Below are 25,812 nucleotides of genomic sequence, written 5' to 3'. Positions count from 1 at the left end.
GTATATGGCATACCACTTTACTAGGGACTTCTAAATAAATGAATTCTGCCAATTAGGTGTAAGCCAATTTTGCCATGTTTAAGGGAACAAACACTTTAGCACTGGTTAGCAGTGGTAAACAGCACAGAGTCCTCAGACCAACAAAAACTGAATTCAGCAAAACAGGAGGGTAGAAATAATTGGGGGAAGTCCACCCTAAGGCTGACCGGTGAAAACCTTATTTGCCTTAGGTTGATCAGTTGGAGGTGGCGGTGTCAGAATGTGACCAGAGACCTGATCTGTACAGCTTCTCCGCTGCCTTAAATCAGGCTGCTTGCTACCACTTTCTTCTGGGGGTCGCTAGCTTGGAGTTGTGAGGGAGGCTGGCTTCCCGGTCCGGAGGAGAGGCAATTATTTAATATACCGTTCCTGTACTGACTTTCAAAACTGGAAGTCAGGTTATGACAACTAAACATCAAATCCCCTCAGATGTTAAGGCTTTCAATGTCACAAATCTCGAAAGCAACGAGTACCAGGTTCGATAAGATGAAAGCTCCCTGATCCCGCTGTAACTGGTAAACCATGAAGATACTTATCCTAATGTTACTTTGTTTGCACTTAAACTCACTCCCTTGATACCCTCAAGCCTCTTGTAAGGAGCCTGCAGACGTATTTTACACTTTTTGTTTACAGAGTGAGAGTTTGGAAGGCAGATAACACAGACGTCACACTGATTCTGCCAAGACTCACTCCACCAAAAGAAGGGCATTTTTCAGAGTACAGGCTCAGTGACTTAAGACCTTGCCTGAGGTGAGTAAGCATAAGAGAAAGGAAAAAAGAGACTTGCCTCCTGACAGAAGGTGCTATTATTGAGAAACAGTTGAAATACCTCGAGAGGGGGGAAAAAATGAAGTTTTCAATCAAAAAGTGGTCTCAGAAAAGGCCGTTTTGTAGATGTATACTTCGCTGTGAGCCATAAAAATGACCCGACAGATGGTGCACTTCTTCATGGGTTGGCTGACAGCTTCTGAAATTCTTAAAAGAGCAGTGCTTTGTTCTGTCAAATGTACTGTCCAGCTGAATTTCCTGATTGGATGTCTTTTTCAAAATAAAAAAAAGTTCACAAATGGCTGCCTCTTTGCAGGTTAAGGTTTGTTATAATTAATGATTTTTTCTTATGAAATAAAATATATCAGAAGAAAGAATCCTGCGATTTATAAATATTGTATATAATCCAGTGAGAGAAACTTTCCTTTACTTTTTTGCTGCCCATAATCAGTTTTGTTTAAGAACAACAATTTCCCCTTGCCACTATAGCAATATGGTTCGTATCTGTATAACCAATTTAACCTCTACTTAGGACAGCCAGCCTCATTACTTTGAGTCTGCACACTTTAGTTTTGTGTCTATTTCCTGCACGTACAGACAGATTACAAGCTCTTCCACTCTGATCCACCACTGGTTTGGGCATATTTTGTTTGACCTGACCAATCACATTTCAGGTAGTCATCAACGTACCTTGCTCTCCGGGCTCGCGCTGTCTTTGGGGTTCTGGCACTCCTCCTGGGTGAAGTTGACCACTGTGCCAGTCAGGTTTGCCAAGACATACCTCACAAGGGAAGTTGGTCTTGCTGGGCTGTTAACGGACACGTAATATTGGGGAGCCTCCTTTTCTGTATGAAATTGAGAGAAAACGATAGACAAAACATTGTAAAATAAGGTAGTCAGAAAGGGAGTGGATGAAAGCAGGCAACGTAAATATTCGGACTTTAATTCAAAGAGCTGAAGTTTTCAGGCACTGTAATTAAAATAGGTATGTGCGCTTGCTACTGTTTTTAGCCACTGAAAGAGACAGAGCCTGTGCTGGAAATCAAGCATGCCGATTAATAGAAGTAAAATACTTGTAAATCCATCACTGAAATGGGTAACAAGTAAACACATCCTAAGGGGAAAAAAAGAGCAGAAAACCCATCTTTTTGCACCCACCCTCTCCCTATTTTGGAAATTACTTCGAGCTCTCTAAGCTCAAAATCAAACATCTTTGTATATTTTTCTATCGGGGAGTAGTGCGCCCTGGTTAATGAGGGGAGTTGTTGGGGGCCCTCATCACACCAGTATTGTTGTACTACAGCGAATAAAGGCATGTTCAGTGGACGAACATTAGCAAATTGAATATTAATTAAATGGGCAATCAGTTCAGTAAGTATTATCTTAATGGTCTCAGCATTTTAATTTTCAATCCTACTGGAGGTGATTTATGTGGATTGTGATTACTTTTTGTATACTTTGTATGCTTCAAAATCAGAGCCGAAGACTCAAATATTTTGGATGCTCCCAAAGTGTGTGCTACCCAAACTGGAGGGGGCCGCTTTTGGCTGGGAGGGCTATGTGGAGACAGAAGATTTTTGATCGTATGTGACGGATAGCATGGGGAACATGTTTTTTTATATGTACCTGGGGGCGGGTGGGGGGAGTTATCTACTGATGGTTTGGTTCACAACTGTTTAGTGTCTAATAACTAGAATTTTCAGTACTCCCAAAAGTAGAGTATGTGCTGCATGGCTGAGTTTCGTGTGTAGGAAGCCTGTTTGCTGTATGCTCTTCTAGATGAAGGGATGGAAAGATACAGGATCCTTGCATTAGGATTAAGGCCAGTTCAGCTTCCCTGCCCTTGAAGCAACGCCTATGGCCATCGATTCTGACACACGGTAGTGGTTTCACTCGTCTATTTTCTCAACTTCAATCCGCATCTGGCATGAAACGTCTCATTTCACATTCTACTGGTCTTAAGTTATTCGCTTTTATCTCCAAATTAAGAAGTCTGAAAAAATGCTCATAAAGAGTCATCATGTTCTGGTTAGCTCCTAAATTGGGGTAAAAAGGAGGTACACCTTTGTGATGAGCTTCCCACCTCAGTGTCCCATAAATACTGGATCAATGGAGCTAGCCAGTACTGTGCACTTATTTTTTACTTCAAAAAAGAGCTATGAAGTAGCTGCTGAGAGACAGCACACCTGCTACTGCATTTCCTCAGGCTGGAACTGAGCCTAGAACTACAGGAAACGGTTAAGATGTATTCCTGCTTGGCCGATAAGGAGCTGGACTGCGTGCCATTGAGAGAAACTTCCTTGACCAACAGAAAAAGAGGCAAGGTGCACCAGACTGAGCTGAATGAGTGAAGGACAACTGAAGAGAAGAACTAACCTAAAAGTCATGAGGACCTGCAGGCGAAGGGACATGTGCCAAGCCTGAGGCCCAAGAACCATTTTCTGCATCACAAGATGGCTGAGGCCCTTAAAGACGAATAGCACTTGTTACAACGCATGCATTTTCTATGCATGCCATTCCAACGCAAGTCGTTATAACGACGTGTTGTTACATCGCATGCCATTACAACGCAAGTCGTCACAACGACTTGCTGTAGAGGGGGGCGCTGGAGTTTGGAATAGTATAATTTACTATTCCAACTCCAGTGTGTGCAACAGTAGGGAAGGTGTTGGATTGGAAATCCAACACCTTCTGCCCCCTACAGCAAGTCGTTGTAACGACTTGCGTTTTAATGGCATGCGATGTATCGCATGCGTTGTAAACGAGGTTTCCCCTCAAAGACAGTATCTACACTACTACACTGACTTAGTACAACTGCATAATAATTCGGTATTGCGCTCCCTGTCCTCGGCTTCTCCTTCAACTCTGTGCCTTTTGTTCAAAAGCCAATAAAAAGTTTTTTTTTAATGGTATTGTGCATTTGGGCAAGTGAATCAGTAGTGGGCAGGAGTTAGCATTCAAGAAGTTGGTGCAGCCCCTTCAAGGGTTGTGTGTTTCTCAAAAATAAAAAAAATGCAGTTAATTCTGTTGCACCCAAGACCCTTGAAATTAACTGTGTGGTTCTGTTCATCAGCGTTCTGGACCACAAACTCCCCTTCTAGACACTCTTTGCATCTTGTGACAGCTGGAGGTTCTATTGACACCCTAACCTTACCTGGGGTCCTCCCATGGAATGTCACCCAGTCCACAGGAGCACCCATCTCTCCTCACCCAGACACATAACATCGTGTCTGAGACCTGCCTGCACCTAGCGAATGGTGACTAACATGTTGAACTCAATGAAGTGGCAACCTTGAAATGACATTACACTTCCCAGTACTGCTTGGCAAGCTGAATTTGACTGAAGGCCAGTTTGAGTGATAACTGGACTTCCTAACTGTTAATGGATGCAGTAATAGGAGCATGCAGGCCCCATAGTAAATATTTACTTGAGACAGTCAAGTTGCACCTTCTTACCACTAACACCTCTCCTCTTGCCCCGCAGTGGTTCCTGATCCTCAAACTTCTTTTGGGCTGCGAGTTCGTTGAATTTGGTGCGGGCACCACAGTACTTGCTCCGTTTGACTGTTTTCATTGCATAAAAATTAGGACTTAGGCTAGATATCTGCTACCGACACCTGAACTCCATTGACTAGTGTGAGGCAAAAAAACCTCATAGCCCCCTAAACAAGCCTGTGGGCACTTAAAATGTGTCTTTATGAATCCATAGGATAACACGACGGATAGTCGCAAGTCTCAAATGAATTACAGCGCTTAACCACATATGTGCCAGAGTGACATTTAGGGTAGTATTGTAGGTTCAGAAGGTGCTAATAAAATCTCTTTTGGTTTGGAGCTATTTCATTTATGATATAGAGAACAGAATGTATATTGGTTTTATGGTGTGTGGTTAGTATGTAATACTGTATCTGAGCTTCAACCCTAGTACTTAGAGCATGTCTAGACTGCTTGCACATGTACGAATGCTTGGTCAATCCAACTGTAATACAACACCATCCAAGGGAATGCGATACATAAATTGAACATCCACAACAGACACTGCCCAGTAACACCAACTGCCAAGGATAAGGGGGAAGCCCTTACAGAAGTTCCCCCCATAAAATACAGTAGCAGTTCATATGCTTGGGAATACAGATAAGGAAGTGGAATAAGTAACTCGTACAAAAAAACTCTTTCATACTTACCCAAAATTCCGTCTGACTTCATATAGTCAGTGTTGGTGATGGACTGGAACCAAGAGTTGTTGGACTTTATCAGGAAACCATACAGCATTCTTGCTACCTAAAGCAAGGAATGGAAGGTGAAAAAAGCCATTAACAATTACTCACTTAAAGGCAAAGAAAGAATCTAAAAACCAAGAATAGAAAACAAAAACACAATTTATTTTGAATCTTCCAGAACAAAGGAGGGAAAGATATAATGGACATAACTTTTTCAGGAGGCTTCTAATGGAAACAGCCTTGAACAAAACATATCTAACACAACCTATTCAAATTTCTTTCTGACTAACTTTTGTTGGCAAAAATAACTTCCCCATAGAAATTATAACCTGGTGATTCAGTAAAATATTTATACTTTCAAAATCATATACCCTGTAAATAAAACAGTCAAGGTGTACTTCTGTATGTAAACTAAAAGTAAAACAGACAAAAAAACAAAGAAACAGAGTAGTCTAGTTTAAAACAGGCCTGCAGCAGTTTTTCCTTCATCTATTGAGCAGGCACCCATAAATATACCATTAGTGGAACAGAAGAGTAGGGGAAAAATAAAGTCCCAAGGATATTGCACCTACAAGCAGAAGAGACATTAATCACAGGAAAACTATGGAGTGCAGTGAGAAGGATTAAAGGGTCGTGGACAGGGTGTTCAGGGTACATGTTAAACTCTTTAAACTTTTTAGTTTAAAAACTTAAGTCAGGTGGAGGCAGTGAGGTGAAAAAAAAAAAGGAAAAGGGAAGGAGAGCTAAACATTTTGAAAGGAGCTAAAAAAAAAAAACATGAATCAATAATGTGTTAAATGGAAAGAGCATACAAATTAGTTTGAAGATGGTGCTTAATGATCCATTTGGAAGCAGTGAAAACAGCAGGGACTGTATTATATAAACTGGTGTAATATCCCTGACTGCCCCGGGCACACTCATGGGCTGCACCTAGGACATACAAGGACAATGTGTAATATTACAGATAAAATATGCTCTCCCTTGTGCATGCACCAGACATTGGACTCCTCTGTCCTAATCTCTGTTAATCCATATTTCACTTGTTATTCACCTACACATAACATTACAGAGGCTTGCAGCGGAATAGTACATGGCACTCTATAAATGGTATGACAGACCGTAACCACATTATTTTGTCATAAAATAAAAACAAACTTTACAGTCCACAAATCTTATTACTTCAAAATGATCTTCGCCCATTGAGTTTTGAAAAAGAAAAAAAAAAATACATCCAAGTGCAAAATGTATATACATTAAAATGTATCAACGTAACTTAGAATTATCCCCTAATATGAATCATTAACTACCAATCAAGGGGTATTTCCGGCATCTTTGCTGCCATGTGGTTCACAATCCTGCCCTGAATGGGCATAATGGCTGACGGGGCATTCAGTACAAGTCATTCGCCTATGTGTACCCAGAGTTTCTCATCGCTGTTTAGACCACCAGGAGACTTGGTTTGTGGATATACCTAAATTACAGCCGACTCAATGTTAAGACCTTATTGCACCCCTTTTCCCCCACAGATACTCGGTCTAGGCAATGAGGTATCTCAACAGGTCCCTATGACTCGCATGCAGTGCGACAAAATGTCTAACGACTGGATAGGAGGAATCCTTTAGAGGCGTACTCCTCCTATAAGTCACTAATGGATGGATAGATATTTCATCCCCATAGTGTGGCATGCACAGAATACCTGCCAATACCGTTTGAAGATACAGTAGATCTGGGATGCACTGGATGAAAAATTCCAAATCATCCCGACTTGATTTCCTTCATAACCACTAATCTTGTCCACTGGGAGCTCCTAAATGAGAGCATTGCTGGAATATTTCTCTTGCTGTGTTCAAAACTGAAATGGGACACACTCTGGCCTTGAACCTGATCATCATATCTGCCTCAGTTTGAGCATGTTCTACTTCTGAACAACAATAACACTTCATGCTAAGGAGTTCCCATGGGATAAGCCATTTAAGAATGCGAGAATGGCTATTTATAACATGTAACAGAGTTCCCCGCCGTGAGGCTTCTGTAAAGTGTGGTCACGAATAGATTCTCCTTCACATATAATATCAAATTCAAAAAGACAAACATGCTTTCATTGATATAACTGGTAAAGGGCAAATTATCGGAGTATTGATTTAAGATGGCAATATAATCTTCTGCGGACTCCTTTGTTCCTTTTCAAACTATAAAAAGATTGTCAATATAAAGACCCCATGGAACTAAGTTCTCTAGCGATGCTTAATGTTCATTTGTCTAGGCCACCCTCTTCTCCCACCAGTCTATGAATAACTTTGCATAACTGGGGGCAAAGCATTTACGTGCCTTATTTCGTTCTCTAGAACTGCCTCCCAAACAAAGATGTTTTGATTATAGCAAAATTCAGTAAGTTGTATAATCATTCGATTATGCTCATAGAAGCTTAGTGCCCTTCTGGAATAATTGTACTGCCTCAATCCCTGCTGTATGTGCAGTACTAGTGTGGAGGCTTGTGATGTCAAGGGTGATCATTTGAAAATTATCCTCCCACTCTATACCCTGAAATTTGCATAGGAAGTCATTAGTGGCTCTAATGTAGGAGCTTAAATATATTTTACAAATGGAAAAAGATAATCCACATAAATGGACGCATTCTCCAACAGGCTAGACTTGAAACTACTGGACACCCTGGAGATATCTATCTATCTAGATACACAAAAACTGCAATACGGTGCAATTATTATATTGCAAATCTGTAGTAATGGTTCAGTTGCACTTTCTGTACATAGGATTTTATTTTTTTAAATGCCGAAAACTTTGGCACTGTATGACGAATGTGCATGAAATCCTGCACACCATTAGCTAAAGTGGCTAAGGTTTGGCATGACACTTTTTTTGCAGATGCGTGTGGAAGAAAAAAAAGAGTGGGGGGGCTGGAGGAAGAGATATGTAATTGGAATGAATGGCTTCTATTGTTCTCTTTTCTGATTTCTTCAAACTTGCAAAAACATTAATTTCATCTAGCCAAGCCCCACATACAACCTTAGCTGTGCATGGCCAAGCGGTGTGTGCAGTGGGAGCTGGCTGTACCACAGAAGTCAAAGGATGAATATATATAGCCCTGACAAGTACAACGCATGAGTGGTTAGTCTACCGGGTTTATTGCTGGTGTCAGCATCGCCACCCTAAAATGCATTAGTCACGCATCATACTCCTCTGAGACCGTTGTGAGGTGATTAAGGAGCTGTATAACAAAAGTAGCCAGCACCCATTCAGCTTGCTTTGGCTGCAACAAAGTTGTGCAGCTGCTGGCTGCCCAGAGCCTCAGCTCACTCAGCTGGACTGGAAGAGGTGGGTGAAACATTCCATTTCAAGTAGTTATTTACAATTTGCGCCTGGTCTGGATTTCTTACAGGCACCAGTGACCACACGCTACAGGTACTGATTGGGCTATTGGCGGCTGCAGGCCACGTGTGACCATCACGTTGTTTCTGTGGTGGAAAGATTGTGGTGTCACAGGATGTTTTCACCTCTCTGCAGTCAGTCCATCACCCTGCTCATCTGGACATAAATTCGGCCACCTGGACAGATTTTTTGTTGAACTTTGCCCTCCGGTCATATGTGTTTGTACCTGTCCAGTGGCGGCAGCCGAGCGCATAGCTGCCCTCCTCAGAGACAGCTGCCACTGGAATTCTACTCAGTCTTTCTTCGAGATGCGAGAAGAGGACGTGACTGCAGGCCTAACATGACCAGTGGCAGTGACACCACAGCACAGAGGTTGCCTGACTCGACAGGACGCCAGCAGCAGCAAGCGTCCCTGCAAGAGCAGTGCTGGCCTGAGAGGAGCTGAGAGCTGCTGTGTGTGAGTCAGCACTCAGCTGCAAGACTAGAGTGTTTGCAGCAGGGTCCGGACTGCAGCGACAGGAGAGCAGTATCACTTCTCCCTACATCATTCACTGAGCACAGCAGCAGTCACATAGTGTACAGCCAGGAGGTTCGGAACAGAAGACCATCACATAGAGCATATTGTAATAGGTGTATTTCCACTTTTACCAAGCGCAATATTTGTTTGCAGTTACTGATGTTCAATATTCTTTTCTGTAACCTATTCAGTATCTAAGGATTCATTTTTCAAAGAGCAGCATGCTTTTTGTCAATTGCACCTTTTCCAGTTTTGGAAGGCACTGTTATAGCTGCATTTAGGTTGAGTAACAATTTGTATGTAAAAACAGGGTTCAACATACCATTAATGGGAAAAGTAAAACTACCTGTTCCATAATGGTAAGTGCCATTGACAAAAATGTCAGGACTCTGCGTGTTACACATGGCACGGAAGAAGCAGATCAGCAAAAGTAGATCGATTTTAGAATATTTTAAAACAGAGCAAGCATATATATATCAGGTTTCAGTGAACACAGGACTCTGATGAAATTTACACTGTAGTACATCTCTGTATGTGCTCCTTCTCAATAAAAGAAAGCCTGTTTGAGGAATATTTGGAAGGCTAGCCACTTGAGTGATGTTTGGGGTGACTGTATGCTCACCGAGTAGTGTGCTGGCATAAGCCCTATTTATAATAAGGTAGAATAGTAGTTTAATACCTGCAGTGGAGAGGAGCTCATAAATTGAGGGTGTCCGTTTCAAAATCTGGTAGGACCGATTAGGTATTTAATCCAGAGTTTCATAAAACAAGCACTATGACTACAACTGCAATTCCTTCCATGAGAAAGAGACATAGGGTGCATGTTGGGGGAGTGGAGGAGGGGTGAAAATACAAATGACAAGCCCCTGTAATAGCTGTAAAGCAGCCTAGTGTCTTCTTTGGCCATCTCATGTTTATAAACCAGCACTGCACAGTTTCCAGAACATTATAATTCAGAAAGGAATAATTTCTGTAAGCGCTTTCATTACATGTAGAAAAATATCTTGTTTTACTGGTGATTATACATCACTCCATTTGTCTCTCCTAAGGCATGGAAATGTCACACAAACACCCTTTAAATATTGACATGTCACACATGCAAACTGAAACATTGGCAGATATGAATAGATAAAAGATACAAGAGTTTGCAAAAAATCCAACATAATTGAAGTATTAGTTAAAACTCGGGGACCAGAAACAACTCTGAAAACAGCCATCAAGTTTTGCAATGCACACTGCACACCATAGCTGACATCCATGCCATATTTTGCTCTTGCAGGCGAGTTTTTTTTTCATGTGCCTTCCTGAGCGTGTATATATGTGTGTGTGTGTATATATATATATATATATATATATATATATATATATATATATATATCCTCCAAAAGATCCTCCTTTGCACTTGAAAAAAAGAGTCCTGTCACTCAAGATAGGGTGGGACTGAGAACTTTATTGACTGCTGTTACCCAGATATATATTACCTACTGGCGGTCGCCAGTAGGTAGTTATAGTTAGGACCTATTATCCAAAGGAAATCCGCAACATTCCATTTAGAATAACTTTGGCGCCGGTTGACGAATCTTCGCACATTTTCAAAACTCGTGGCCCGCTCCAGTCCGCTCCTATCTTGAAAGTCTCGGGGTGATTCGTCAAGCGGGGGCGAGAAAAAAGGGAGGTCCCAAAACGTGTTTTCCCCATGCATTTTTCCATAGGGACCATTAGTCGCAGCTACAGCCCAAACTGCTGAACGGAATTACACCAAATTTGGCAGAAAGTTAGACCTTGGTCTCACTCGTGCCTTTTGGTTAAATGGTGTAAATCCATTCAGTAGTTGCTGAGAAAATCAAAATCACATATATCTATGGCCTCGGAGGATCCGCACACCCAGCGCGCACCCTCCCGATCACGAGCTGCATGCTAATTGGCTGTCACCTGACTGTAAACACTTCAAACCAGGAAGTGTTGACAGCCATTTTGTGCCTCGGTAGAAGCGAGGCTTAAGAAATCAGTTGATGAAGTGTGCAAAACGTTTAAATGGGGCAGGGTAGAAATACCATGACCCTCTATATCTGCTTAGGGGGTCACACATTTTTTTTGTTGTTGAAAAAACGGCAAAATGCGCGCTGGGTGCGCGGATACTGCCGTAAAAAAATAAATAAACGAAGCACGGACTTCCGCGCTTCTTTAATAATTAGCCCCCGGGGGGACAAATCCCGGGAGCAAAAACTGTAAAATTTGATGGGGGGGCGCAGAGAGGTCCCCCAGCCCCAGGGACCGCCACCCCCTGGGGCTACAAAATAAATGGGTTGGGGGGCTCAAAGGCCCCCCCAAGCCCGGGGGTCCACCACCACCACCCCCCTCGGGCATTTAATATTGTGGGAGGGGGGCCGCGTGGCCCCCCTCCTGGAGCCGTCGATGCCCTGGGGACCGCCACCCCCGAGACCCGGCTCCTGCAGTGTCTTGGGGTGCCCACCCCCGGGACACTGCTGTTTGCTATGGCAGGGCGTGAGCCGAGACTCCCGCCCTGTCATAGCAAACTTGGTTTGGATTTCAGGAGCCCTGCTCTCTTTTCAAATGCAAACCATATTGCTTTTCTACACAGGGAATTGCATGTTAGCAGCTTCCCGTGTGGAAACGCAATGCCGGCTCCCGAAGGACGCGGGGAGCCGGCTGAGACCGTGGGGGCATTGGGGCTCCCCCCACAGTCTCCAACGTTGTATATAGGTCCCGGGGGATGGGGTCCCCGGGGAGAATAGAAATTAGTAATATGTGCAATTTTTTTTTTTAACGCTAAAATTAGGAGTCGCGCATCCAGCGCGGCGCTCAGCGCAGCCCCCTGGTGTGCACACGCTGGGTACACGATTCCGCTTGCAGCCCCTGGTACGTATATGACGTCACGTTAAGTAATACGTATATCTCGCGTATGCGGCTGGAGTCGCGTACCGGTCGCATAGTAATCGCGCATGAAAATACGTACTCATCGCATATCCCACGTGGATCCTATGCAACAGTCCTAAAATGGCGGCTAGGTTCCACACAATGATCGAGGAAGGTACGCTTTGGGTGCGCGGTTCCCCCCCCCCCAAAAAATGTGAAAAAAATGAAAATAAATTTTTGCAAATAATTCTTAAACAAAAAAAAATGTTTTAATATTTGAAAAAAATTAATCAAATTCAAAATAATTAATATAATAAAAAAAATGTAACAATAATTTACAAAAAATGTAGAAAATGAATATCAAAAAAATAAATAGAGCTATTATTACATTTAAGATATTGTCATTTCAGAAAATCTTCGAAAATCACCCCAAAAAAAAGTTTGACATGTTAAATTGAGGAATTAGCATTTAAAAAAACCTTTGAACTTCACTGAAAAAACATGTAGCTACTTACCAACCCATGCAGTCACTTATACAAAAAGTGAGAGATCGATAAACATTTACATATCTAGACATTACTCAGTAACCCACGTACTCACAAACAATTTTACAAAAAAAAAAATACTTTAAAAACACATATCCCCATTTATTCCTCCATTAACCTTGAGATATACATATAAAAAACATTTAAATTTCAGTAAAACACACATTCACTGGATGATGTCATCAGTGATGTCATGAGTGATGTCACTGACCAGGTCATGAGTGATGTAATATGTGACGTCATCACATGTGCACTGCGGGCGCGCGAGTTATATTTAGCTGAACTAACTAGAACGGGGCAATTTCAATGGTTTTGTACGAGTGAAATGTCCAGCTAACTATAACACCCCTGAAACCTATGGTTTTTTCAGTGAATTTCTAAGGTTTTTAAAATGCTAATTCCTAACGATAACACCCCAGAAACCTATGTTTTTTTCAGTGGATACACACACACGCACACGCAAAAAAAAGTAACACTGTAATATGGTACTTTTACAGCCTTCAAGCGGTTCTGGTGCCATCATAAACCACAAAGTTGAGTGGTTTGTAAAAGTTACCAAAATCTCAAGATCACAAGATAGAACCATATTACTAGTTAAAAATGCTTTTTATAACATGTTTATCTTGGGGTAATTCCCTCGATAAAAATGATTTTCTTCAATGGCAGCTAACAATGGCCCCTGACTAGAATTGGAATATTTAGATTTTGGTTACCTTCCATGAATTATTGATAAAACAATGGGCAACGGAAGAGGTTTAGTGATTTGAGGAGATTCTGTGGCTGAAGTGTATAATATATCATATATATATATATATATATATATTCATTCACTGAAAAAACCATAGGTTTCACACATGTTATAGTTAGCGGAAATTTTACTGATAAAAAACCAATGAAATTTCCCCGTTATAGTTAGTGCTGGCAACTATAACTCACGCGACCGCAATCCTCTGCTGATGCTAATACTGTATTTAGACACTTATTTGCCCATGTCTTCTTCCATACATTTTTAGCTATACATATATTACAAATATTTTTTTTTCATAAAGACACATATGTCATCAGCAGAAGATTGCGGTCGCGTGAGTTATAGTTGCCAGCACTAACTATAACGGGGCAATTTCATTGGTTTTTTATCAGTAAAATTTCCGCTAACTATAACATGTGTGAAACCTATGGTTTTTTCAGTGAATTTGCAAGGTTTTTTAAATGCTAATTCCTAACTATAACGTGTGTGAAACCTATGGTTTTTTCAGTGAATTTGTACGGTTTTTTAAATGCTAAGTGACTTTACGCCATTCGTGGCGTGCGCGCCCACTTAACGCAGTTCGTTCCGTGCGTGCATGGTGCGCTTCGCGCACCGTGCGCGCACAGTGAGCACGCGGTGCGCTTCGCGCACCGCGCACCCACTTTACGCAGTTAGTGCCGTGCCCACGTTACGCTAGATGGGCCATGTACGCACGATGCGCTTCGCGCACCGTGCGCACATGGAGGACATATTATGCGCTTCCTTGTGATAGGTAATCTGTTGAAATTTTTTGGGAAATTTCTGTGCTCTGATAAGCCATGCACAAATGGTGGCCTTCGGCCACCATTTGCACAAGGGGTGGAGAAAGTGTGGATAGTGTTTTTTTTATTTTTATTTTTTTACCGTACGCTTACGGTAAGCGTACGGTAAGCGTACCCCGCGAAATTGCCGAAAAAAAAATAATGCCGTTTTTGCTCTTGGGGGATGTTTGGGGACTCCCTCAACATGACTATGTGAGAGGGAGTTGTCAAAACATCCCCATAACATGTTTTTGGCCATCATATTTGATACATAACACTCAGTGCGGTAGACAAAATGGCGGACGCCGCTTCCTGGTTTCTGCCGATTCGAATGTTTACTAAGATCTAAGAGCCAATCAGAATCGCGCTCGCGCACGCCACCGTACGCTTACCGTAAGCGTACGGTAAGCGTACCGTAAGCGGGCTCAGATATATATATTGATTTAAAGGCTATTTTCTCAGAATCTACTGAACAGATTTACACCAAACCTACAAAAGGCACTTCCTTGACCTAGGGACTACCTCTCTGCCAAATTTCTAGTAATTCTGTTCAGCCGTTCGGGCTGTAGCTCGTTCTAAAGGTCCTATGGAAAAATGCATGGGAAAAACGCGTTTTGGGACCCCCCTTTTATCTCAGCCCCCGCTTGACGAATCCCCCCGAGACTTTCAGGGTAGGAGCGGAGCGTAGCGCCCCACCTATTTTGAGAAATTCGCGAGGATTCGTCGACCGGCGCCAAAGTTATTCAAAATAGAATGTTGAGGTTTTCCTATGGAAACGTGGTCCTAACTATAACTACCTACTGGCGACCGCCAGTAGGTAATATATATATATATATATATATATATATATATCACATATATATACATACACACACACACGTTAACCAGTTCACAAAACTTTCCAAAATGGTGCTACTTTGGGACCAGCATGAAAAGTGTCGAGATGGTCCATCAAGCCGGGGCGGAGAAAAAAAGGGGGGCCCAAAACGCAAAATTCACATGCATGTTCCATACACTTCTTTAGGCAGGGCTACAGCAAAAACTGCTTAACTAAATTACACCAAATCTGGCAGGAAGTTAGATCTCAATCAGCAGATTGTGCTTTTTGTGGTTTGGTGTATATCCGTTAAGTCGTTTTGAGAAATTAAGGTTCAAAAATATTTTTAGATCTTCTGCAGGAGGGAGCGAACTGATTGGCTGCCAGCAACATGTGAAAAATGTTGCTGGCAGCTATTACAGGGCTCTGGGACTTAGTTCCCTGTCCGGAAGTTATTAAAAAAACAAGTATATATATATATAATATACAAGGAGCAGGGTATGGATATACTCCCCTCTAGGCCACACACACACACACTTTCGCACTCATGTTTTGTTAAACAATCAGTTTGAAAGAGGCCTAGCTATGAAGCATATAATCTGATTTTTTACCTAAACTTCTGGTATTGTAACTTCATTAATGACACTATTTCAAAAACCTTCTAGGGAAGATGGCTAAAGATCCCTCGATCACAAAATTCTATACTTACCTAGGAAACAAAGGGTAGTTTACAGTCAGTTGAAAGAATATGCTAAAACGCAAAGTCTCCTTTACACACAACAGGCAGATTTGAGGCGCACAAGAACACTGAAACGGTGATAGTTACGTGTGTGTGTGTCCTACATAGCACAGAGAAGTCATCAATGTTAAGAATGCACTCTGATATATATATATATAAAAAAAATATCTACTGGTGGTCGCCAGTAGATAGTTAGGACCTATTTTCCATAGGAAATCCGCAACATTGAGAGAGAGAGAGAGAGAGAGAGAGAGAGAGAGAGAGATGTACACACACACACAAACATCTACAGCATTACATGAATATCTTAGCTGTCATTCTATATTGACTTATGGCATGTAAGAAAAATGAGAAAATTATTTAAGTGTCAAACTTAAACATGGAGTTTACCAGTTTAGAATCCGCTTTGATAACAGGCGATGTACTATTTCCTCCTGCAAGTTGATACAGGCCTTTTGCGACAAGTGTGGCAACATCAGTTAGTGCCTGCAAAGCAAGGATGTTTAGAGATTACAAAACCAGATTAGTATCACTTTTAGAAATTAAATACTGGCAACGATTTTTCATCACCTTATATGCAGCAGCTAACGTTTCTTTTCGTGTTTTCAGGCCTTTATGCATATTAATTGTACGGACTGAACTGGGGTTTAAGGATTAAAATACAACTCACTATACTGGCAGAATGCTACATGAAATTACACTGTAATGTGGTATGGAATAAGAGGGACATTAATAATTCACAAAGAATAAGTGTGACGATAACTCCCTTTAATTAAACAATTAGCAGTATATAGAATAATAACTGCTTGAAGATGGTTTGAAATGTAAATGTAACAAAAACACAATTATAAAACAATAACAAAAAAATTACACGCAGCACATTTAACTTTTGAAGTTAAACAAAGCTAAAAATTCCCTACGGTGAAACCACACACTTATCAGTTTAAGCTTATAGGAAATTTTTGGTCTTTGGTCAGTTAATCCCACACGCAGCCCTATGAGAGTGTTTTCAATATAAACCTCACATACAAGATATTGTACATAAGATAGGTAGGTAACTTATTGATGGGATCGTCAATGAAGTGGGCCCCAGAAATGATCTGTGTGAAAAAAGGAAAGGTTCACTGTTGTCCTAGTTTGAAAAAAGTTTCTAGAGACCGCAGAGCAGAACTGAATTTAGAAAACCTCATCATTGGTTTCCGACAATTCTATGATTAATACAGATGTTTCTGAATAAACCCTTCGTTTCAACAAGATGAACAGCAGCTCCTACCGCTTCCGCACACCTCTTCGACCCAAAATTACCTAAGGAAAAGTTAGACCTACCTTAGCGGTTTCCAATTTCCTTTGCAAAGTCTTTGTGTTAGATAGATAACCTTGCACACTTGCAGTTCAACTGAACCTTCAGTGTAAAGCACTTGGATGCCATTTTTGAGCTATGCTTGATAAATCACTGAAAAGTAGCATGGACAAAAACCAGGAGGTACCGGGTCACTTTATCACAAACATAATATAACATTCTACATCGACCTAACAGTTAGATCATGTAGTTTGGCTGGGAAAGGATTGCGACAACACACGAAGAAATGGAACTAGGTATAAGGCATATAAATATATACATATATCTTGTCACAGGTAATATCTTAGCTAAACCACATTCAACACAGCAACCACCCACTGCCCTGCCCACCCCCATGAAAAGACCTCTACCATTTGAGGATGCGACCTCTGAGGAACTTAAGGCAGGGAAATAGCCTTTACAATGCAGCTAGAACCACACATGCCTTAACACAGGCTTTGAAAATGCACAAGTCTTTACCACGCATGCCTTTACCCCGCAAACTTTTAACATACACAATACCAAAGAAATGAAAGCCCAGGGAAACCTCACCATGACTAGGACAGTCTCCTACTGCACAGTCTCTGTCTCCGGAGTATTGTGTACACTCCTCAGATCAGGGCATTTCAAAGTACCCATTACACGATTAACCCATAAGTACAGATGCCGGGGACAACCCAGGGGATGACTACTATCTTGACTCAAAAGATGATCCATCATTCAAGCCATATCGAGTAAAACCATCACCCCCTAATCAAACTACCGCATTCCATGTGGTTGTACAAAAAGCCACTGAGTGCAATCAAGTTAAGCTCCGTGAAGTGGAAGAGGATGATTTTATTCCATAAATTTAGAGTGGGGTCTCTCCCATTTAATTCCTTTAGAAGCAAATGGAAGAATGGTCACAATAGGTTCTGTCCCGCATGTCCCGCATGCCCCACACAGGCAGAGACTATCACACATGTCCTATTTGTGTGTCCTGCCTATGTTCGTCCTAGGTTCTTTTGGCTTAGGCCGATTTGCTTAAATCTTGGTACTAGATCATCTAAGATAGCACTTCGCATCCTAAGCACAAATACACAAGAGGATATAGTCATTGCAATGGCCAAATTTCTGAGTTGGTCCTTGGCTATTCGTAGATTGTCAAGTAGGCATCCCCTTCAGCACCTTCTTTTTTTTATATCTTGTTGCTCGTTTAACTTAGTTGTTTCTTCCATCTGTATTGTTGTTTTATGATGTAAGGAAAGATTGCTATGTTTATTTAATTTCTTTTTAGAAGAGTCTTAACGGGCTGGTCGAAGTTATGAAATGCTCTTTTAGGATTTTAGGATTTTAAGCTTTTGTGATTTTGGTTTTTCTATGTTTCGGCACATGGACTTTGTTTTAATTTTTTTCCTTTTTAATTTTGACATAGTTTTCTTTCATGATGTAATAATCGAATAAAGAATTTGATGATGATGATGATTTCCTCATCAACACACTGTAAAGAGTTCAGTTACATTTCTACCCGTCTACACAGGCATGCTTAAATGCTCAACATAAAATTTCAATCCTCAGCAAAGAGCATGATGGTAATGCCCAAGATCGAAAGGAAATCAACAGCATCACCAACAGACCCAATTTACATCACAACACGTTGCACCAGGCTCTCTAGTAGTGTAGATTTGTAGGAAATGGGCTTACATACAAAAGGGACAGGAGACACTACCCCACCAAATAAAGTTTAAAAAAAAGCTGTGCATCGAACGTGAAGTGTAGATGTTAATGTCAGCGTGCAGTTGTGCATACGAAACTCAGTAGGCATACTATGGACATGAACGATATCACTGGGGAAAATTGAACAGCTTATTCAGGCTCTCCCAGAGCCTTGCATAAAGTGTATAGAAATACTACTGCTAGAAGGGTAGATCATTTCCAACGTGAAAATCAGACGTGAACTGGACGGGGCCAACACTACTTAAAGAGAAATAAACAAGTCAGTCTTCCTTCACCATGAAGGCAGAGGTAAAGTGGCACAAAAAAGTTTCTAGAGACCCTCAGATGGGGAAATTTTTTTTTAACAACAGAAGTCGAATTGATGCTAGAAAAAATAAATAAAGTACGCTGCTACTACTAAAGCGATGGGGGCTCTGCAACCTCAGCCAGAGTGACGCCTTTGGCAGAAAACAATATAGTTACTTGCCACCTACCAAGTCACAAAACAAAATCAGTGAAAAATTTACAAGATCAGTCACCAAATCTGTACTTTAGGAAAGGATTCCAAAGCAACGGCCAGGGCAAGGTCAGAGGCAGCCAAGGTAGTGGCAACTCAGACTCGAAATAAAGTCCTGAAATTAATTTCTCATGACCACTGCTAACCCGTTGAGTGAAGACTGAAGTTACATTTATCCAGAATGGCCGGAAATAACCCCAGACAAGTGGTAACTATTTACCGTCGCCCACAGTTACAGTTTGAAAATCCATAATACACCACCCAACATTCCACTAGTCAGGGACAGTATCAGCCAAAACCATCACAGGCTGTCGAGAGGAAGTACAGATGTTGCTGTTAAATAGAGGCAATTAAACCTGTCCCTCCACACCAAAGTGGAGAGGGAGCTTAGTCACTCTACTTCCTCATAACCAAAGTAGGCAGACTCAAGTGATTCTATACCTCGGCTGCTCAATCGCGCACATCAGATCAGAGCATTTCAAGATGACATTGCTGCAGGAGGTCATTATGATGTTCTGCGTGGGGTACTTCATGGCTACCTTCGATCTCAAGGATACCTACTTCCACATCACCATCCATCCAAAACACCACCACTACCTCAAGTTCACAATATATGGAAAACTTTACTAGTCCAAAGTGTAAAATGTTGGGGTCACAATAGCCCCACAGTTGTTTACAAAATTTTTGGCAGTGGTTGCAGCACTGGCATTTATGGTTTCACATTTTCAATGACTGGTTTGTAAACCGTACCAGCTGACAGCAACACCTTGCTCACACTCAACAAGCAGTGCCCCCTCCTTCATAAATCAGGGTTTACAATCCAAGCTAAAGGTTACACCCGCCTCACCAATAAATGAAATCTTTTCCAGGAGTGATTCCAAATACATTGACAAGCAAAGCCCACTACAACAATGAGAGAACGATGGCATTTTAAAGGCTGCATCTTCTTCAAACTGCGTGTTCTTTAACAGTGAGGTCATTAAACTCTTACGAAAGATCAGGTCTTGCGTTGCAATGGTCCCAAATGCTCAGTTACACATGCGCCCACTACAAGTGTGTCTGGGCATGCAACAGTCACAAATGATTGGACATCCTATTGCAGGTGGAGCCCAATTTTAATCTAAAACTGCAATCGTGGAACCACAAGAATCTATTATTGTGCAGGTCGTTCCTTGACACCCAGCCACTGGTGACCATCACCACAGACCTGTCCTTCAAAGGGTGGGGAGGACACTTGACCCACATCACAGTCCATGGCAATGCACTATGGATGAATTGGTCAGTGACATTTACAGAGTCTTTACCAACATTACCACTTATGCCATATGTAGTAAGAAAATGGAAACAAGTGTCAATGAGATTCATTCTTACACCTCCCACCTGAGAGATACAGCGATGATACTCAATTCACCTAGAGATGTCAGTACATCCACATGAGAAACTGCTTCTTGCGGAAGCCCTACTCACCAAACACAAAGGTCAGACACAACATCCCAATCCAAGGCTGCTGAATCGTGACATCTGGCACCTGAACTTTTGAGTTTTCTTATCTAATACTTCAAGAGTAGTATGTGACAATTTGATTTATTAGGTAGGATATAACGAGGGTGTGTTCACATGTCACGGTATAGAGAGTATAAGATATAGTGAAGAAGTCTGACGAGACAAACTATACAGAACGGTTTCTCCTTTTTGCCAAATATGTAAATGCGCATTCATGAAGGTTTCTGCGTCTTTGGACTATAACACGATTAAAGCCGCTATACTAGTGGCAATGTAACACCATCATTGTAAAGATGTATAATGAATAACAGTACATGTTGTTATGGAGGCAGACATACGTGGTCATGGATGTGAACCAACCCTAATAAAATAGGTCTAAAAAAAAAAAAAAATAGTATGTGACAATTCTGAAAGAGGCCATCAAGCCTACTACTCAGGCATGTTACTGGCCAAATAAAAGTTTTGTAGCTACTGCCCAACCCTTGGCAAGCAGCTCCTACAAACACTGATGCAAGACAGTGTATGTTAAAAGGGGCATTTAACTTACTGTTCAATAAGTGTAAATTTATCTGCTGTAGTAGCTTACATTTAAAATAGACAGCTCCAGTCAAGTAATAAAATAACAGCTATAAAGCTTTCAATGAAGGCCATAAAAGGGTATTTCCCTCCTTTGGTACTTAAATACTTTTACTCGGTTCATGGCCCGACTATTAAACCATTACGACCTCATCCAAAGCATTCCCTTTCATGGAGGATGGTTTTCTTACTTAACTCTTTTGAGTTGCTGAACTACAAGCTTTAAAATGGAAGAACGTTTTATTTGTGTCCACAGAGATCAAGTTATACTTAGGACAAATCTTTGTTTGCCTACAGTTATCTCCACGTTTCATATCAATCAAACCATTAACTTGACAGTCATGTTTTCACAGCCTCAAACCTCACATACTTTAGACATCAAAAAAGCATAAGACAAAACATTTTAGTAATACTAAACTTTTGATGTCTGGCATTGCTGGATGGATAGCGAAGTATATTCAGGTTTGTTATTCTAAAGGAAAATGTAAACTGAATGATGTGCCAGGAACACATTGCACTCACAAAAAAATCGAGCCACTATAGGTTTCTTGGCCAACATACTGCTAGCAGTAATAGTGCACATGTAGTTCACAATTTTGAGTAGGTGTTGCAGACTACAGGTTAAGAACCACTGCTTTAGAGGATTCTGTTTTAAGTGATGGAGTGACATCAGTCTTAGATGATACTAAGGGTATTAACTAGGTAAGCACTGTCATCAGGTGTGGAGATTCTGACAAAGATGTGTGCCATCAGCGAATTGATGCTACAGCACGTCTGATTTCTTGATGTTGTCTCCGATACGTTAAATTGGGTTTGAGCCATTACAGATATTTGAGGTACTCACTGTAAGATCTGGACCTCATTAGAAAGATTTCCTCAGAGAAAACCAAAGTGAACTGTAAAATAGGTAGGAGGAGCCCCTGTGATATAATGCTGATGCATTCTTTGAGGGTTAAAATGAGTAGTATAAAACATGTCCGTAACAGCAGGTCAAGGAGAATAAGTAAAGCCAACCTGCCAGATTCAAGGACACGTCGAACAGCATCCACCATCTATAGAAGAACAGTCTGCACTGTACACAAGTGTGAAGCCTAACTGGAATTAATCCAGTATTTTCTGTCAGGTATGTGTTATCTCGAGTGAAAAAGCTACAAAGCTTTAAATTATCTTTCGAATGAAAATCCATTCATAAGCAAGCACTGGTCCAAATGGCAGAACCGTGCATGAATCACCACACAGATAATGTGGGTTAGAAACGGCCAATAAAATAACATTTCCATGGTATAAAATTGTTTGAAAGAACATTATTTAGCAGTTAAATATGGGATTTCAGAAATGCATTTTGGCGAAAATGAAAATCTGTTTAGAAGAACATTGGCAAGAATTAATCTGTCCAACACAAGCAACACACGCTATCGCTCCACAATTCTCTATTTAATTAACTAATGGTCAAATTCAACAAAAGACTTAATTATACATAATCTCAAACCATCTGGTCGGCAAAAGGGAAAAAGGCACTGGATGCAATAAAGAAAACTCATACGGATGCAAACATTGGGTGGTGTAGGATGATCCATGCTAGAAGTCACTATACAAATTTCATATTATTATAGAGAAGTACATTATGGTGTCCTTTATATCAAGATTCCTCTGTTTTGGGTTCAATTCCTAAACCACTTTAGAGGATTGCTGAACAATTTTGAAATGTATTTCCCACGTTTTAACTAATTTATAATCGGAAACAAAATGAGTATTTAATTTTAATTTGCAGGGAACATCTCACCACTTTTAAATCTCAATGCCAAGGAGAAATGCCCTAATCAAAATAACATATTTTAGCATTCTGGGATTTCCAGAGCATTCTACATATTTAAGACAAACTGTGTAATAATTGGAGGTTTCCCTTCAAATCTGCAAGGGAATACATTGGTGAAGAAAGGAGTGTTCCAAACATAACATCCAGTTTAAACAAGTTGATCCATTAGGGTACATATGAGCTATTTGAGAAATCACTCACAGACTAAAATAACAACCTGAATGAAACTATGTAATTGTTGGAGTGGTCCAGAATCTCACCAGCCATCACCAAATTTAACATTGACTTGCCAGAACAACATATAACACAAAAAAACAGCCTTTCCCCTCATTGAATCCCAAATAAAATAGACTCCTTCTATCTCTATTTGCTGTATGTGCCAAAGAGAGAATGTCCCTTAAAATCATGTGTACTCATCTGCCCTAAGTTCGAAAGTGGTTCCAGAAATAGAGCTGGCCCTTTAAAGCCATCATAGAACTCCCAATTGAGGTCTGGAGGCACTCAAATAATCAGAGTTGAAGTTAATACTGGTATCGCAGTATATACAACTCTTATACTGGTACAGTTCACCTTTCGGACCAGGATTTGGTGTGGTTTGCCAATGTGAGGGATGAGAACAAAGATATTGTCTGACAACAGGCCATTCATTACTCTGAAAACTAATTAATGAGATGGAGAATCACTTTGAAAGACTGCACTCTGTGGTAACTTTTAACACACCTTGAGACTAAGATCCCAATTGCTGAGGCTCAAGGCAGGTTTACAGGCTTCCTTAAGCCTGTTTCTACCTTAGTTTACCATCACCCTATTTATAAAGGGGACTTGCATGTATTGAAGTAATAGGTCAGACTATATAGTATGCAATGGATAGAAAATGTGTAGCAATTTTTGTATTTATTTCTGGTTCAACAAAAACAGAAAAAAAAAAAAAAAAAAAAAAAAAAACGATAGAAGTCTGCTCTATGGTACGAACAAGCTACTTATGATGGGAACTTACCTAAAAAACAAATATACTTATGGCTAATGGCAAAGAGAAGGTGATTTCAAATGAATATCTGCACATATTGATCAAAAGGGAAACATATCGCAGGTAAATTGAGCATAGAAATGGATTGTGCAAATAATTATGGTTATGTGAGTATGCAGTTGTGTATTATAAGAAGACATAAAAAAGGTACACAATGGGCTATCAAAAGAATGTATTTATAATAATTAACAAAATATAGTGGTACTTACTTTTCTGTAAATACATTAGTATTTAATTGTGGCAAACCGTCTTCTGAAGGTTCCAGAACTATCAGGGATATGCTTTAATGTTTAAAAAGTGCAAACCTCCAAGGTAGAGGTAAAAGCCATTTTAATCACAGAGGGTACAAAAGCACAGCATATACTGTGTTCAGTGTAGTGTATCACCATAGCAACCAAGTTTGGAAAGGATCAACAAACAGCACCTGGATAAATGGCTCACAGTGCTTTTACATGCAAAAGTAGACTAGGAGTGGAACCAATATATAAATGGGAGTTGATATATCCAAGTTCTCAACTGAATTAATAAATAATACTGGACTAGTTATCATACATCAAGTGCTGTGTCTAGCAAAGGAAGCAATAAACTGATCAGAAGATATACATCAACAGTCCTAAAACAGGCACAGCTAAAATTGAATACTAGATTTACAACCTCAGATATATTGGTGACATAGTCCATTTCTTCTTCTGGGCTGAGTCCGGCAGGGTATTCCAAACGAATATTTTCAGCAGTGTCATATATACTCCGGTAATATCTAAAAGCAAAAGTAAATGTTCCATTAATTCCTGTAAGTTGCAAAAGGGTAATCTTCACGTTTTCTAAACGTCACAAAAGACAAAATGTTATTGTTTTCCGTTTACAGGCAATCATCGAGTGAAATGGGTTTTGTGACCAAGAATTTCAGTCATCACACAATGCAAATGGGTACAGGAGGCAATGGAGATGAGTAAACTACAATCATCAAACAGAACTTTCTCACTCGGCCTGTTAGGCTTGGTCATTCTCATTAAACTTTGTTACCGGAGATTCGTAGCAATTACCCTGCAATTAGCAAACAGAGAAATAGGAGTACATTGGGGAGGCAAGACCAGACCCACAATAGTGGCATGGACGAGCAGCTTAGCCTATTGTAGCCTACAAACAGAGATCTATGCCACACTTCAGCCCCCAACGTCAAGACCTAAAGATATATGGTGCGTCTATCGCTTGTACCTTCAACAGACACCTGATATGCCCGGAGCCTCCTCTTCACCTCCTCCTGCAGCCCTCGGGAATATAGCCACCATGCCTACCCCCGGCGTTGTAGGTCACCAGACTGTACTAATGCAACCCCCCGTAAGACCTAACATCATACCGCTTATCCCAGATAACATACGCACCTGCCTTCATACCACAAATGTTTATGGTGATCAATGGAAGAGTCAAATCAGTGGAACTTCCCCCCCTTCCCCTTGTATCCACTTGTATAAGAATGTATATTGATTATGGTGTATGTTGCAGTCTTTATTGATTTCGGTCTTTTTTTCTTTCAATGTTATGCTATTGTCATAATTTGTAAAGTCTACACAAATCATGCGGGCAAAATCAAAACCCAAAGAAATTTTCCAAATAGTAAAAAGCCTCACCAAACCGCCACCACCCTCTACGCTCCCATGTAAAACGTTAACTCACTGCAACGACCTGGCAGAATTTTTCCATAAAAAAGTTCTCCAAATCTACTCTTCCTTTTCGGCCATAGAATCTCACCCCCACTACTCATACACGGCCTAGCCCGGTGGAGGCTCCCCGTCAACCCGCGGCTATCTTGGCACACTTTCCCTTGTTGGATCAGGACTTCCTGGAATCTCTAGCGCGGCAAGTAAAATCAGGGTCACCATGT

The 25,812-nt window shown here is 40.8% G+C and overlaps 1 protein-coding gene across 2 annotated transcripts in view; it reads right to left on the bottom strand.

Moving 5' to 3' along the window:
- NCSTN (nicastrin) overlaps nt 1-25,812 on the bottom strand; it is a 114,670-nt gene that overhangs the window by 19,423 nt on the left and 69,435 nt on the right. For both annotated transcript variants that reach the window (XM_085639198.1, XM_085639200.1), the window contains exons 12-15: nt 24,585-24,687; nt 15,848-15,943; nt 4,992-5,088; nt 1,498-1,652 (exon numbers count right to left, since the gene is read on the bottom strand). In XM_085639198.1, coding sequence (XP_085495324.1) covers nt 1,498-1,652; nt 4,992-5,088; nt 15,848-15,943; nt 24,585-24,687 — 451 coding nt within the window. The remainder of the gene's footprint in view (nt 1-1,497; nt 1,653-4,991; nt 5,089-15,847; nt 15,944-24,584; nt 24,688-25,812) is intronic.

The sequence above is a fragment of the Triturus cristatus genome, chromosome 12 (assembly GCF_964204655.1).
Source record: "Triturus cristatus chromosome 12, aTriCri1.1, whole genome shotgun sequence".
Lineage (NCBI taxonomy): Eukaryota > Metazoa > Chordata > Amphibia > Caudata > Salamandridae > Triturus > Triturus cristatus.
Note: the sequence above shows the minus strand (reverse complement) of the source record. Positions and strands in the feature narration are given on the sequence as shown.